General features: G+C 40.8%; 1 protein-coding gene across 2 annotated transcripts in view; it reads right to left on the bottom strand.

Moving 5' to 3' along the window:
* septin12 (septin 12) overlaps window positions 1-15,000 on the bottom strand; it is a 28,670-nt gene that overhangs the window by 8,200 nt on the left and 5,470 nt on the right. Inside the window, exons 2-3 of one of the 2 annotated variants that reach the window (XM_076032653.1) lie at window positions 9,205-10,683; window positions 1,878-2,267 (exon numbers count right to left, since the gene is read on the bottom strand). In XM_076032653.1, the coding sequence (XP_075888768.1) occupies window positions 1,878-2,267; window positions 9,205-10,683 (1,869 nt within the window). Of the gene's footprint in view, window positions 1-1,877; window positions 2,268-4,853; window positions 5,060-9,204; window positions 10,684-15,000 lie in introns of those variants that run through there. The other variant, XM_076032654.1, reaches the window with a different exon arrangement.

Here is a 15,000-nt window from a genome sequence, read left to right as displayed (position 1 = left end):
ATGGTGATGGAGGGCGCGTGAGTGAAAAAAAAAATGGGGGAGGTAGTGCTCAACGTGGTAGAAGCTGTGGGAGGAAACGCCCAGCCAGTGCTGGTGGAGGCAGCAGGGCTGTTCGCAGTCCCCCTGTAAATTACAGTGATGATGGCTGAGTCTGTTTGAGTGAGATATGTGGAAAATGATCAAAAGTGGATAAACAATTTGATGAGCCTGTGGGGTATTGTGGAGACATCTGACATACAGACCCCTGACATCTGACATAATACAAAAACAAACAACCAAAAAAAAAAGTCATACTGAAGAATTTTCTCAATTACAGTCTGGCTTCATCTCTAACAAATTCGAAGTCACAGCCTTTTGAAATCTTGATATCAAAATTGAGTATTTTCTTGAAAAGAATTCTGGCGCTTAAAAGGGTTAAGCTCAAAAGCCAATGCATCTGTGTGCCTGCCAGAGACACGAGGAATAAAGCGAGCGTATTTTAGCAATTATTAATACATCCATAGCACAAGTGAATATGCGATGTGTGTACACCTGCATGTGTTTTCAGTAAGTGTAGAATTCTCTTTTCATCTTCTCCCCTCCCAAATGTTGTGTTTAGTGTGTGCCAGAGTTCTTGACTTTCTGTTGTTTCAAATAACTATCTTGTGTTTCAAAAACACCATGTTATACAAACAAACCTTTAATGAGTGTGCAAAGAAGGTCACTTCGTTACGTGACTTTGATTCAAGATAAAATATAAAAAAGAATATGGATAAAAATAGTCTAGATTTGTCCACATTTGACCAGTTCTGGACACGCAAGAATCACAATTATTTCACAACCAGCTTAAGAGCCCGATATGATGCTTGTATTGTATGCAATGTGACATATGTATCAACAGCAGTATGCCTTCTAAAAATACTACTGACGTCCACCTGAAAAAAATTGAATAAGTTAAATATACACTGCCAAAAAACAGTCGCCACTAAAAATAAAGGTCACACACTCTAATATATTGTTGGTCCACCTTTAGCTTTGATTACGGTAGCATTCGCTGTGGCATTGTTTCGATAAGCTCCTGCAATGTCACAAGACGGATTTCCATCCAGTGTTGCGTTGATTTTTCAAAATTTTGATGGTAGAGTCGGACCACTGCGCAAAGCCTTCTCTAGCACATCCCAAAGATTCTCAACGGGGTTCAGGTCTGGACTCTGTGGTGGCCAATCCATGTGTGAAAATGATGTCTCAGGCTCCCTGAACCGCTTTCACAATGTGAGCCGGTGAATCCTGGCATTGTCGTCTTGGAATATGCCCGTGCCATCAGGGAAGTAAAATCCCATTGATGGAATAACCTGGTCATTCAGTATATTCAGATAGTCAGCTGACCTCATTCCTTGAGCACATACCGTTGCTGAACCTAGACCTGACCGACTGCAGCAACCCCAGATCATAGCACTGCTGATGGATGCATCACTTCATCTGCCTCTCTTCTTACCCTGATGCGCCCATCACTCTGGAACAGGGTAAATCTGGACTCATCAGACCACATGACCTTCTTCCATTGCTCCAGAGTCCAATCTACACGCTCCCTAGCAAATTGAAGCCTTTTTCCAGATTGACCCTGTTCCAGAGTGATGGGATGCACCCATCATGCCTAGTGCCTACTGGTACAAGCCTGTACCGTAGGCAAAATGAATGCAACACTGGGTGGAAATAAATCTTGTGACATTGCAGAAGCTTATCGAAACAATGCCACAGCGAATGTGTGCCGTAATCAAAGCCAAAGGCCCGAAGGCCGTCCTACGAAATATTAGAGCGTGTGACCTGTATTCTTGGTGGCAACTTTTTATTTGGCCAGGCAGTGTATATAGAGTATAAGAACAGTTGGCCAAACTTACCGACAACCATGAGATTGAACTCGAAGCCTGCCTTCACCGTCTTACTCTTGATCTGGTCCAGTACTGCCTCAATGCCCACGTATCCAAACAGGCCAGTACCACTGATGAGGTTCTTCTGCAGGTCTGGCACAGACTGGCAGAGCTCCTCCTTCACACCAGCCTCCGGCTGCAGCGTCTCTTCCGTTGTTTCGCCTTCATCTGTGGCCTTCTCCTTGTGTTCAAGGACCTGGGGGCTGGACTCATCATTTTTCGACATTTCAGCCTTCAAGACAGCCGCTTGTCCTTCGCTGTTGTTGTCTTGCGCCTGATTTTGTTCAATGATGCATTTCCCTCTGTCTTGTCGATCTTCCATTGGCTTAACTACACCAGTGTCAAGTTCTTCAGTAATTTCTGCAATAATGAATAAATAATATTACAACAAAATACTGCGACAATAGTTATACTAAACTCTGTGTTTAAAAAATTGCACGTTCCCCAACAGACAGTTTTCCATTTTCCAAATATGCACAATAATGGCTAAAAGTCCGCCCCTTTTTTTGTTTAGCATTTTGAGAAAACAGACACCACAAATTTAACATCCTGCTAAAAAAGCTTTCCAAAACAGTTTATTTTGCCACTAATAATAAAACTTAGGGCGTATTCACACCAGGAAAGTCCTGGATCCGGACCAAAATACAATGTATCTTTTTTGGTTTGGTGCGGTTCCTTTTCACATTGCAATCTTCGCGAGGGTCCCAGGATTTGACAACAAACCCACTTGTGTGCAAAGATCGTTCAATCATTGGCGGGGTAACACGGTAAAATACGGAAATTAAACAATCACGGAGCTCTGGCGTGCTGCACTCATCGTGCCCACAATGTTTTGTTCTTTTTGTCACGCAAACACAAGCGTTTGCGGGAAATTTGGATCAGAAGCTTTTGATGCAACGTCAATTTTATGAGGAGATGTTTACCATTTTTGCGACAACGAAGGCGTTTTGCAAGAACCGTCTCCTCGTTGCTCCACGTTGAACCACAGCTCATGTTAGCCTGCTACTAAACGTTCTACTATGCTAACCAAAACATAATTTCCCATAAAGGTGTGTGATTTCAGACCTGGTTCGAACCACGGTGCGGTCGCTTTCACACATCGACCGAACCGCACCATGGTTCGTTTGGAAGCGAACCGAGACCACCTCTCCGGCGAGGTCTCCGGCCGGCTGTTTGCTCCGCACCAGAGTTCGCTGGTTTCTATTCACACCAGCCCAAAAGGTCCGCACAGGGGACTTTTTTGGTTTAGTTCGAACCAAACAGGGCAGGTGTGAATACGCCCTTAAATTTACTTTGAATATGGTAAATGTGTCATTTTATCTGTACATCCAAAACAGCATTACTACATGTCAAGAATTTCTGATCTGAACAGGAATATAAAGAAAGACACTTAACAGAATCATGGACGTGATTTGCTTGAGGAAAAATATTTACACAAACCCTGGTGAGTGAAAGTACTCCAACTACATTCATTGTTTACGGTTTTTCCACCTTGGAAAATGATAATAATAATCCTCTTATTCGCAGACAAATGGGCATTTATAGTCATTTTTAAAACAACTTTTTGCCTGCAATTACATGCAATATGTACGGACCGGGACAGGGATTACGTGCTACTACTACTAATGCACTCTTACTGACTGTAAGCGCTGAGTGTTTTGTGGGGTGTTACGAGACATTTAGGAGAAGGTATTTCTGCCTGACCTGCAGTGGAGACTTGGGTTCAACAGTGAAGTTAATAAATCAGGATGGAAGGTTTAGACCTACTGTTGGTGTTGAATGAAGTGAGAACAAGTTTACTAATGAGAGACTGATTAACTTGTGTTCTAAAACTAGGTAATACTATAAAACTGTTTTAGCCGATTATGTACTCAGGTTATTGTGGCTGTTTAAAGGTTCTGTTTAGTGCAAGGAACTGCATGTTCCTTATGAAATATCTCATTACAAAGGTGAAGAAATAGATAAATTATGATAAATCTGCCTGAGCGCACGAGATTAGTATTACCTGAGGACCTCTGGTAATTTGTCATCATCACGGAGGATTAATGTGATCTTGATTCTGTGCGAATGTGCCATTTTTGTTATTTGTAAAGTGAAAATTCCACCGCAAATTACCTACCATACTTTGCCAAACACAGACGTCCTGTGATAATATTAGTCTGCATCTCTGTGATTGAGGTGTATTTTTAGTTTATTATTGCACGGCTTCGCTACTTCTCTTCCAGATTAGAAATGGAGGCTGCAGGGAAAATTATTAGTGGCAGTTTTGACAGCGTTTTAAGCTTAAATACAGTCCCGTATTGGTACTGGAAACCCATTTGAAGAAATGGCAAGCTCCGTTCAATCAAAGAGCAAAATTTCAGAAGATAGTAAGATGGATGACATGTGGTCAGAAACATTTTTCTATCTTTCAAATGGCTTATGACGTCCCGTTATCCCAACTGCACACTGTTCAGAAGTCATGATGCTGCTTTGACATTTTATGCACAGTTGCCATGAATGCTAATGTATAATGTGACCAAACATGTACTCCCCGACCTCCAAATTTTGGTTAACATCTGCCGAAATGAGCCAAATATATTAGTATAGAAGCGGGTGTGATGTGCACTGCATTGACATCATATCCGGGTTTTAATGTCTGTAAAATAGAGTAAAATTCAGACTTCACTTATCCTGCGCAAATACACGAAAAGAATTACAGGCGTGGGGGGCTGGAGGTAATTTACAAATGACCAGTAGTAGCAAATTCTACTTGAAAAACAAACACTTGTTAAAGCCAGGATGCCTAGCTAACACACACACACACACACACACACACACACACACACACACACACACGCGCGCACACACCATTCTAGCTGCAAAAGTTGGGCCACTGGCCATTGACTGCTCACACTGTTAACCACCACCGGGGGGAAGAGAGCAGAACCAGAACCCCCTCCCTACCTTCTGCTGTTCACAGAAATCCCCACTCGGCATCCAGGAGCTCCCCACCAGCAGGACGGAAAAACTCGACTGGCTCTCTGAGTATCAACTCTCTGCGAGGACGGTCGGCTACAATTCTGCACAACTTTCTCTCTCTCTTTTCGCTTCCTTCTCTAAACTGCTGCAACTCCTGCTTCCTGTTTCGCTCTGATGTCAGAAGGACCCGATGGAGGGAGGGAAAGAAAGAAAGAGTGAGAGACACAAAAAAGAGAGAAAGGAGATGGACGGAGGGGGGTGTTGGTGGCTAAAAGCAAAAGCCCTGAGAGCCATTCACATGCAAATGTACCAAAGGAGCTCCCACTAATCCCCCCTCCGTCCAGCCCCCTCCCACCTTGTCCTCCTCCGTCTCCTCTGTCAGAATCATTTCAATGAATTGGCTGTGAGTCACTCATCCCTTGAACACTGTGGGTCTAAACTGGTGGTGGAGTCTCAGGGCCAACATTATTTTTTTTTCCTCATCATGGCGACTTAAGTTTATTCTACAACAATAAAAAAGGCTAACTCACTTTCTATCATGTCTAGTCAATAAATTATGGAAATGAGTGAATTGAATTGTGTGACCTGTAAAGTAAATACCCAACTTTTTCTCTCTAAATATATATATTTTAAAATACACACCAAGCCGCAACCCAATCGAAAGAGCTCTGTGACCAATTTTTGGGCCGCGGCTCACCGGTTGAGAAGCGCTGCTGAAACGCTGCCTGATTGCACAGGATTCCTGCCTTGCTGCATAAAAGAGATTCAAAGCCTGCCAGTGAAGACAAAGACATGTGACAGGGCAGAGCCTGCAGGACCGAACCAAACAATGTTGAAGAAAAAAATGATTAGCCATGTGCTTTTATAACAGACACGTGACTACTTTGAGATGTTACCTTCGTACCCTGACGTGTTTCCACAGCAGCTTCCGTCTTCCACAGAAGGTCCCCTGGGTGGTGGTGTTGTGTGTGTGACGCCTTTATATCAGCTGGTGTCACCCAGGTGACCTTCTGAGAAAGACGGAAGCGATCGTGGAAAAAAAAGCCAGGGTACGAAGGTTACATCTCAAATCAGAGGTGGGCCAACTTTTTTGACTGGTGGGCCATGATTGGTTCTTAAATTTGACAGAAGGGAGGCTGGAGCAGGAGCAGTTGGATGGAGTGTTTTGGTGACCCACCTCATAGGAGGAAAAATATATCATGGGACATGTAGAAAACATGGGCTTTAATGTCAATTGAAAATGAACCAAAGCAAAGTTACAACAAAATATGTATTTGAATCCCCACTGTATTTAGCCCTTTATTGACTTTAATGACTTACTGACTAGTAATATAATTTCTTCAAGTTCGGTGTGCCGTAGTTTGCCCATGCCTGGTCTGAAATAGTCATGCGTCTGTTATAAAAGAAAAATGCCAATAGTCGTATATATCTCATGAACATACAATGAACCTCAGTCAGTTATAATTACATTTTTTAAGTGCCAACGGCCTTACGTATGTGTCTCCCAACTACCGAATGATTTAAATGAAAACCCAAAACTAAACAGCAAGCTAAAAAGTGACCAACAACATATTAGACAAGCCAATTACCTACTGTAGTTTGAGCTTTAAACAATTGAAAAGCGGTGCACTGTGTTGGTTACCCACTATTTAGTGCTCACTGTGTCATTCAAAATTTGCATTAACAACTTGCAAGAATAATTTGCGAACTCCAGTGTGAACTCCGTCCCTCAGTTCAGAGACAAGAGGAAAATGCACCAAAGTGCACCAGCATGGTGACTTTCACCAAACTGCACTACAAACTACATAAAACGGAAAGTAAAATGACAAGTTTATTCGACAAAGAAACACAAATAAGGATTCAATAAATCAATCAATCAAAATGTCTCATTTTACAGTTAAAATGTAAATTAGCTTAGCTTTTTACAACAGTCCACTAGGACCACAGTTTTGAGGTGAAGGGCACTCAAGGTAGAAATTGTTTAGCGAGCAAAATAAGCAAAAGTAACAAAAAAAAAAAAGGAAAACTAACTGAACTCAAAACGAAACCCTTAGAAAGAGGCCATAAAGCCATCAGGAGAAGCAAAGGTGAAACCACTGATACCAATGTTACATTATAAAATGACATGCAGTACACATAAGGGAAGTATCTATTATGGCCTCACATGCAGAAGAATAAAAATTAAATTTTGGGTTGACACCAGACTTTCGGGGACGACCAGGCAGTGCGGACTTTGGTGGGAATTGTAGAGGTACACAGACTGAAGATGAAAATTGCAGGTGTTAAAAGTGCAGAAATATGGGCACACACACACACACACACACACACACACACACACACACACACACACACACACACACACACACACACACACAAGCATGTGCAGTTAGCTACCAGATTATCGGTTTTAAGTATATGTTATTGCAATTTTCTACCGTCACATTCATTCTGTGTGTATGTTACTTCCAGTACCCCTCTTATTACCCTGTTTATTTCTAACTGCTGTGACTTGTTGTTTCGTCTGTCTGCATTTAACCACCTCCCCACCCCCACCCTCACCCACCTGCTATGCTTGCTTCAAAGCAGTACATTCATTTATTCTATGAACATAAATGTGAATGAAAACATTTCCAACGCCTATAAAAGTAGGTTATGGAGCTGTTTGGTTTAGTCGCGGCTTTGTGGGCAGTTTACCTTTTTGTTTTTGTTTTTTTTTTTGGAGGGAATTTTAAAATATTTAAAATATTTTAATATTTTGAAATATATCTGATCAGGGAGAAAACGTTGGACATTTATTTTGCAGGACACACAATTCAATTCAATAATTTCATCAATTTATTGGCTCGACATGATGGAAATTGGGCTAGTGTTATTTATTTATTTTTTTGCAATAAATTTGGGTCACGACTTCATGATAAGGAAAGAAAATTGGGTTGACCCAAACCAGTTGAGAACCACTGATGTAGAGCACCTTAACAATGGAAAACTGGTTGTGTGAGAGACTGAACTTAATGGTAGAAGAAAAAAGCAAGAGAGGTCATCTTAAAAACCAGAACCTTTCCACAGCACCTCCAGACAGGATGACGCACAAGAACTAAAACTCGTACAAACATGTATATTTAGGAAAATGAAGGTACTTCTGGTCACAAAGGGGCCTATTTCTGCTGAATGACACACTCAAGCAGAGAGGTATGTGAGGCTTTTACAGTTTCCTGTTGATGTCAGCCAGAGCACAGAGTTAATGGACCATTAGACAACTCACATGTTCTGACTGTCATTACAACTACAGTTTATTTTCTCAGTCTGACTGAGTCATTCATATGGCATTGGTAGAAGATGAAAGAGTATTGATAGGAGACTTTGATATTTATGTTTTGACATTGAGAGGGACGGTCTGAGTTCCCAAGTTAAAACAACTTTAGACTCCTTAGGATTCTCCCAGGTAGTGAATGCTCCTACTCTTAAACATAAACATACTTATTTTCTTTCTCATTCTTACTCATAGTCATAGAGCACTGAGTTATTTTTTTTTTTCCCAAAACAACCTTTTGTCCGACCACTTTTTAATCACTGTTGATCAGAGGTTGTGTTAACCAGATATTTTCCGTCATAGATTTTTTTTTCTTTTTGTAAAAATGTGATGACTATGTACAGCTTGACAGGACAGTTGTAGATTATACAAAATGACCTGTGTAGGAGTAGAACTACCTACTATTCAACAGTTGTCGGTAACAATTGAAATCAATCCAAGATTTAATTTTAACACTGTAGCCAAACAAGAAAAGAGAAAAGACAAGAAACCATAACTGTATTGTGGCAAGTATTCCTATTTAGCCTATCGAATGAAGACTACATGATTTCTTTTTCAGAATAAAAGAAAAAAAAAAACATCAGAGAAACTCTCTATCAAAAAACCTAATCTGGACACAAGTGCACAGTTTTCTAACCACTTCTTTGCTACATGGATATTTATACCTCTGCCTACAACCGCCACCGCCCAACACCCAGCAAAAGTATGATTGCGGCCAAGCTGCTGTGTTTTTCTATGATCAATGAATACAAAGTGGAATTTGCTACACCTGACAGCTTCAATGTCATGCAGGTGCTACAGGACAGGAAAAACACTGTGTGTACCCTGGAAAAATGTGGTGTCCAGGAAAAAGTATACACAGAGAATGGCTGAACTGATTCAGTACAATAGTAATCACAAATACCCCCAATATAAGTAAATCAATCACTCAATCAATCAATCAATAAAATCACGCAAGTCACAACTGTGCCCTTGATGACTTACTGTAAATACTGCTAAATTACACTGAGAGAAAATGACTCTTACCACTCTGTTTCTTCATTCCATCTTTCCAATTAGTTATGGGCTTGATGTGGGGCGCAGGTAACAGAGTGCCGACAGTTGGGGTGGCTTTGTTTATCATGGACTCAGAAAAGGATGCTGTGCTCTGTGTAACTGAGCCTGAACCATTCTGAGCAGCGCTTGTGCTATCCTCCATCCACTGAGAAGGTCCATGCCTGCGGGAATGCTGTGGTGGTTTTGAGACTACGTCTTGGAGCCCTGTGGGAATTGGTTGTTTTGGGCTTGTTTGCGCTGTACACATGGCCAAGGGAGAGTGACAGATTTCTGGGAGAATGGCGAGCTTTAAGGATGTAGAAGAGGAAGACGAGGCAGCAAATGGCAAGAAGGGGTAATGGAGGGTCGATGGAGGTGGTGTGTCAGAAGAACTGTCAAGGCTGCTGAGAGAAGCTGAGGGACTGACTGATGTGGAAGGTGGACTGATTTGATTTTGGCTATCGCTGTAGCTCCATGAAAGCTTTGGATGTCGAGGCTTCAGGGAATCCCTTTGTGCTTCAGTAGATGGAGCTATTGAGGGGGGGCTGCTTACCAAACTCTCAAGATCCAGAGGAAACTTGTTGAGGCGTCTTGTTGAAGTCTCTTTTGTCCTGGATGGGGGTAGTTTAAAATTGACAGACTCTTGCTGCTTGTAATTTTTAGAGCCGGTGTAGACCTCCTCCCCAAAGAAACCTGCATTGTGAATATTGCCATTCAAACTGACATTAGAATTGGTACAGTTATGGTCTCTACCGCATTGTATGTCCACCATTCCTTCTCCTTGACACAGGAGATCCAAGCTGGGTATGAAGCCAGTGTTAACAGCTCTTGGCAGCTTTGTTCCAAACATGTTGCTCATCTCCGGATTGAAAACTGTCCCATGAGAGGAGCTCTTCCTTGGGTTGGGGTCGGTATCCATATTCAGATGCTGTGGAAACTTTGGAGACTTTGTTTGGTTGTATTCCTTTTGAGTCAAATGGGTTAAATTTGAACCAGGTTTAGTTAGTGTGATGGGCCTCCACCCTGCAGTGTAGTCTAGGCTAGAGGAAGAGCTATAGAGGCTGTCAGTGTCACTACCTTGTTCAGTCGCTGTGGAGTAAGTGTTGGGATTTGATCGACCCTGAAAGGAGGCTGCTCTGATCACAGAGGCATTGTGGTTATGAATTGACTGCTTGCTTGTGTTTCCTCTGTTGAATGAAAGGCTGCCGATTAAGTTGTGTGACTTTGGCGCCAGGCCAGAATTTGAACCCGGGGTACTCTGAGAGTCATGCGCCGTTGCTCTCTGGCTGTTACTGTTGTTGTTCCTGTAGGCAAATGACAATGCCTGGACGGCCTTCTGTTTCTCGCTTGCTTTGTCACAGTTACGGGAACAGTTGGGGGATGAGGGGGAAGCAGGCACAGAAACAGCAGAAGCTGTTGGAAATGACGGTATGCCTTCCACATCTTCAATCTCAAAAGACCTCTTCAGGGCTGTAGGTGAGAAGAGAGTGTACAGATTATTATTATTATTTAGTTTTTTTTAAGTTTTTGTAAGTTTAAATTTTCACCTCAAAATTGAAAACCAGCGTACATTTGCTTCAAGAAAGACATATATTTAAACTCAAAAGTGTTCCCACAAATGGTCCATCCATACTATTCCAAATATGGTCAAATGTGACATCCCCAAATTTAACAATTTTAAACACACATGTTTTGGAACTGATGTTGACAATTAAATGTTAGAGTGAAATTATCTGTGCTGTTTAAGGACTTTAGTCCACTTCTTCTTCTTCTTCTATTCTAAATTCGCTCGAGTTCAATGACATGTTGGATCTGTATTACTGCAGTGTTCTTAACTCTTCTGTGAACTTTGAATGTCCTGGATGTGTGTACATTCCAAATGAGACATTTATATATCATAACTCCAAAATCAGAGCTTATTTGTGATCCCGTAGCAATGCAAATCAAAATAAGAATAATCTGCATCAACATATTTGACAGAAGGGACTGTACGTTTGGAGACATTTGACAAGTATTCTCTGTTGCAAGAGAGCCTTATAACTTATACTTATAAATGTAAAAATGTAAATGTACATTTTTAACTTCTCCTGGAAGTCTTCAATCACATTTACTTTTCATTAATAAGCCCCTAATTATTTCATTCTATTAAAAGTCAAAGAGCATTACGCATGTTCTTTTTTTTCAACCTGCTAATACAGATATTCAGATATTCTTTAGGGCAAAATCAGAACAATTATTAAAAGTTGTTTATTAGAAATTCAAGTTATGCATTAGGGGAAATCATTAGCAGTTTATTGTACTATATAAATAATGTTATGTAGTTCTTAGTTTAATATATAAATACAAAAACAGTCGAAAAAATGTTTAGCTACTGGCTCAGGGCTCTCAAAGTGTCTTTGCCCCCAGGCAGCCAGACTAAGGAGGGAGATGTTTGTGGACATGTGTGTGGACTTGACTGGGCTCATAAAGGCAGCAAGTGTCAACTTGTCCTACATTTGAAAAAGGCGAGAAGTTCTGGTGTCAGGTAATTACTGGCATGGTGACAAACAGAAAATAATTATAGTGCAAATGGGGCAGTCTTCACTTGGTTCTGCCTGATTGTGTGTGTGTGTGTATTTTTTAAACAACAGTTTAAAAAAGTTATTTCTACATTATTGCTGCAATGGAACCTAACTTAGATCGTTTGTCTTTATCATATGACTAAAGTCTGGAAATAAAGTACACATTTAAAAGATAAGAGTCTGTAAACTTATGGGCGTGGAAGAAGAGCGGCCAAATGTATGCACAACACACTTAAATTGATTTGTTTCCAATGGTTCTGACTCCCTGCTCGTTTCGGACTAGTCTGTGTTGGACAGTACTGTTTAATTGTTGAATATGTTTTGCAGAAAAATAAAAAAAAAAACACAAAGAAAGAAGAAACCTAAACAAAGAAAAAATGACAGACAGAGGGATCCACTCTTTAGGATGAGTAAATGGGCAATTAGTGTCACAAGAACAGAGCACAACAGCAAAACATGTCATTGGCAGTTCATAGTCTGAGGATTACTGCTATCCATGAGCAGAACACAAACATAGTTGTATCCTAATATGCAGCTGTTGCTTTTATTTGGTGATGCTATTGCTGCTAAAATTCAATTCAGCTTCATTTCAATCATTTGACACGATTATAGCAATGATTGTGACAACAGATTATGTATTATCACACAATGACCAGGAGCTTGTTGAAAGACAAAGAGTTTGCTACCGTGGAAATCAGGGAAACTCTTGGGTTTTCCAGTTAACAATAGGAGGTAAGTCAAACCCAAAGCACCGAAGTAACTCTAGTTATGTTTCACAAAGAGAGGCAGCTGCAGGAACTCTGTCTGTGACATTAATATTGTTGAGAAATATGGTTTTATTCAGGAAAACTCTGTTTCTTTCTGTCTCCTCATCAGTGCATGTGTGAATTATTTTGACATTACAGCTGGTCCGCTGGTCCGCTGAGATTAACTTGGTCCTCAACACCTCTAAAACCAAAAGAATTCAAGGTTAACTGCCGGAGGAGGAAGTCCGACCTCCAGCCCATCGGTATCAATTGGGAGGAGGTGGTTTGGATTGGGTGGCCTTGCAGACCTCCAATGGAGCACCGACACCTCTGGAGTTATCCATCAATCAATCCATCAATCTACATTTTATTTGTGTCCAAAAACAGTAAATTGAGTAGCTAAAGCACAGGGGCGCACCAAAACACAACAATAAAACAAAAATGGAGTAGCAATACAACTGTAATACATATAGCAGCTAGTAGACCAGTGTACAACAGACCTCTTGAAGTAATAAAAAAAAAACATATAATGATGTGCACAAAAATGCGTATAGTGGCTCCAATACCAGGATGAATAACACCTGGAAAAACAGTAAATCTTAGTCCAGGCACTGGACTAAGATTTACTAGGAAGCCTTGTCAATATGTTTGCATTTTCAAAATAAAATAAAATAAAGTAAAATAACGCACACACTACGGCAAACGGTAAAAGAAATTATTAGGATGGGGAAAAAAAACAACAGTGCAACACCAGTGGTGTTCGGAACTGGTTCTCCTTCCTTGAGCAGCACTTAAAACTCGGATGGTGGTTGGAACCAAAATAACGTTTTGGCCACAACCAAAAAAGTTGTGCCAGATGAAAGAAGCCGGTACTCACAACTAAATGTTTGACTGTTTTTATGACAACAGTCAGTCATTTGATGTAGAGCAGTGGTTCGTGGTTCTCAAACTGGTGGGTTGTGACAAACTCTGGAGAGGGAGGGCAGAGTGTTGCAATCGAAAATGTAACCTCTTGATCTCGCTTTTTCTTCCTCAAAATCTCCAAATATTACACACTGGACCTTTAAATACATGCAAAATTACATGCTGGAAGACACGCCTTGTCTTCCCGCCGCACGTGATTGGTCAAGATGTGTTGTGGCAAACAGGGCAGACGAGAACTAATAAGGAGAAGATCAATCAATCCCTCAAAAGCTGAGGCACTTTTTTTTTTAATGCTAAATGTTTAAAGACAACATTTTACCTGGACGCTACATTTTCTTTGTTTTGCACATTTTTACAATCACCAATTTCATCTGATTAATCAGATCATTTATTTCTCGGTATTATAAGCAAGACAAAATCCCACAACAAAAAAAGTGATCAAACAGCCTTTTAGTTTAGGACAGGGACCAAGAAATCCATTAGAACGGGGGTGTGAAACTCAAATACACAGAGGGCCAAATTAAAAAAAAAAATGTTCAGGTGGAGGGCCAGACTGGTTCAACGTTTATTGAAAACTTATTGAAAGTATTGCACATATTGAATCTGGACCTATCACAGCCTATGCAATGTTGCTATATGGCGTTGCCTAAACATGAATCATTAAGCTAACAAAGTGAATAAATAAAATCAGTTGCAATATTTTCTCATGGCTCTATCAATAATTTAAAGTAGAAACATTTTTTAACATGCAAACAGCAAAAAAAAAAATGAAACTGCATTAAAGCGGCAGTGATCTCAGTTCGCTGCTTTGCGATCCTCACCAATCACTGCTTTTATAAATGTAGAAAAATAAATAAAAATCATGCATGCATTTGTTATGGCTATATCTCTGCAACCTTTCCAGTGTCCATTCCACTGAGAACATATCTACAGGCAAACAACAACCAAAAAAACTATTAAACGCAACATGAAACGGCCTGTAGTAGCAAGAAATTCAAAAATGAAACTACATTAAAAACTGAAAATGGGTCAGTCTGCAGCTGTACCGATGCTCACTTGTCTGAGCCAGATACTCGGTGTCTCATCTTGTGTACAAGTTCATCAACGTTTGTGGTCAGGCTCTGAGCTGAGGAAATCCTCAGGATTGAGTGACAATTGCTCATCAGTAAGACAAGTTCTGTGCAGTGCTTTGTTTATTTTCAATAAAGAGAACGGCGGTTCACACAACTATGTGCTACAAAACATAGGGGCCGTTTACAAGGACATGGCATTTTTTGAAACTGACAATTTTTGAAAACGCCCTCGAAAAAACGCGTTGACACGAAACCACCTTCAAAAATGTCCTCGTTTACATGCAGACACTGGAAACGACTGAAAATGATGTAGTACCTATGCCAGGCCTGGTGTGGTGCCACAAGTGTACTCCGTGAATGCGGAAGAAGAAGAAGGAGAAGTCGAAGAAGAAGAGCGCCTGGAGCGTGCAGTGTTACAGCTCGCTAACAACATCAGTACCACTGAGAACAGAAAGGAAGATCACTGTTGAAAAGACGGTGTGG

Source organism: Nelusetta ayraudi, unplaced genomic scaffold (genome assembly GCF_046127955.1).
Source record: "Nelusetta ayraudi isolate G7.1 ecotype Tasmania unplaced genomic scaffold, CSIRO-AGI_Nayr_v1 ptg000034l, whole genome shotgun sequence".
In the NCBI taxonomy this organism is placed as follows: domain Eukaryota; kingdom Metazoa; phylum Chordata; class Actinopteri; order Tetraodontiformes; family Monacanthidae; genus Nelusetta; species Nelusetta ayraudi.
Note: the sequence above shows the minus strand (reverse complement) of the source record. Positions and strands in the feature narration are given on the sequence as shown.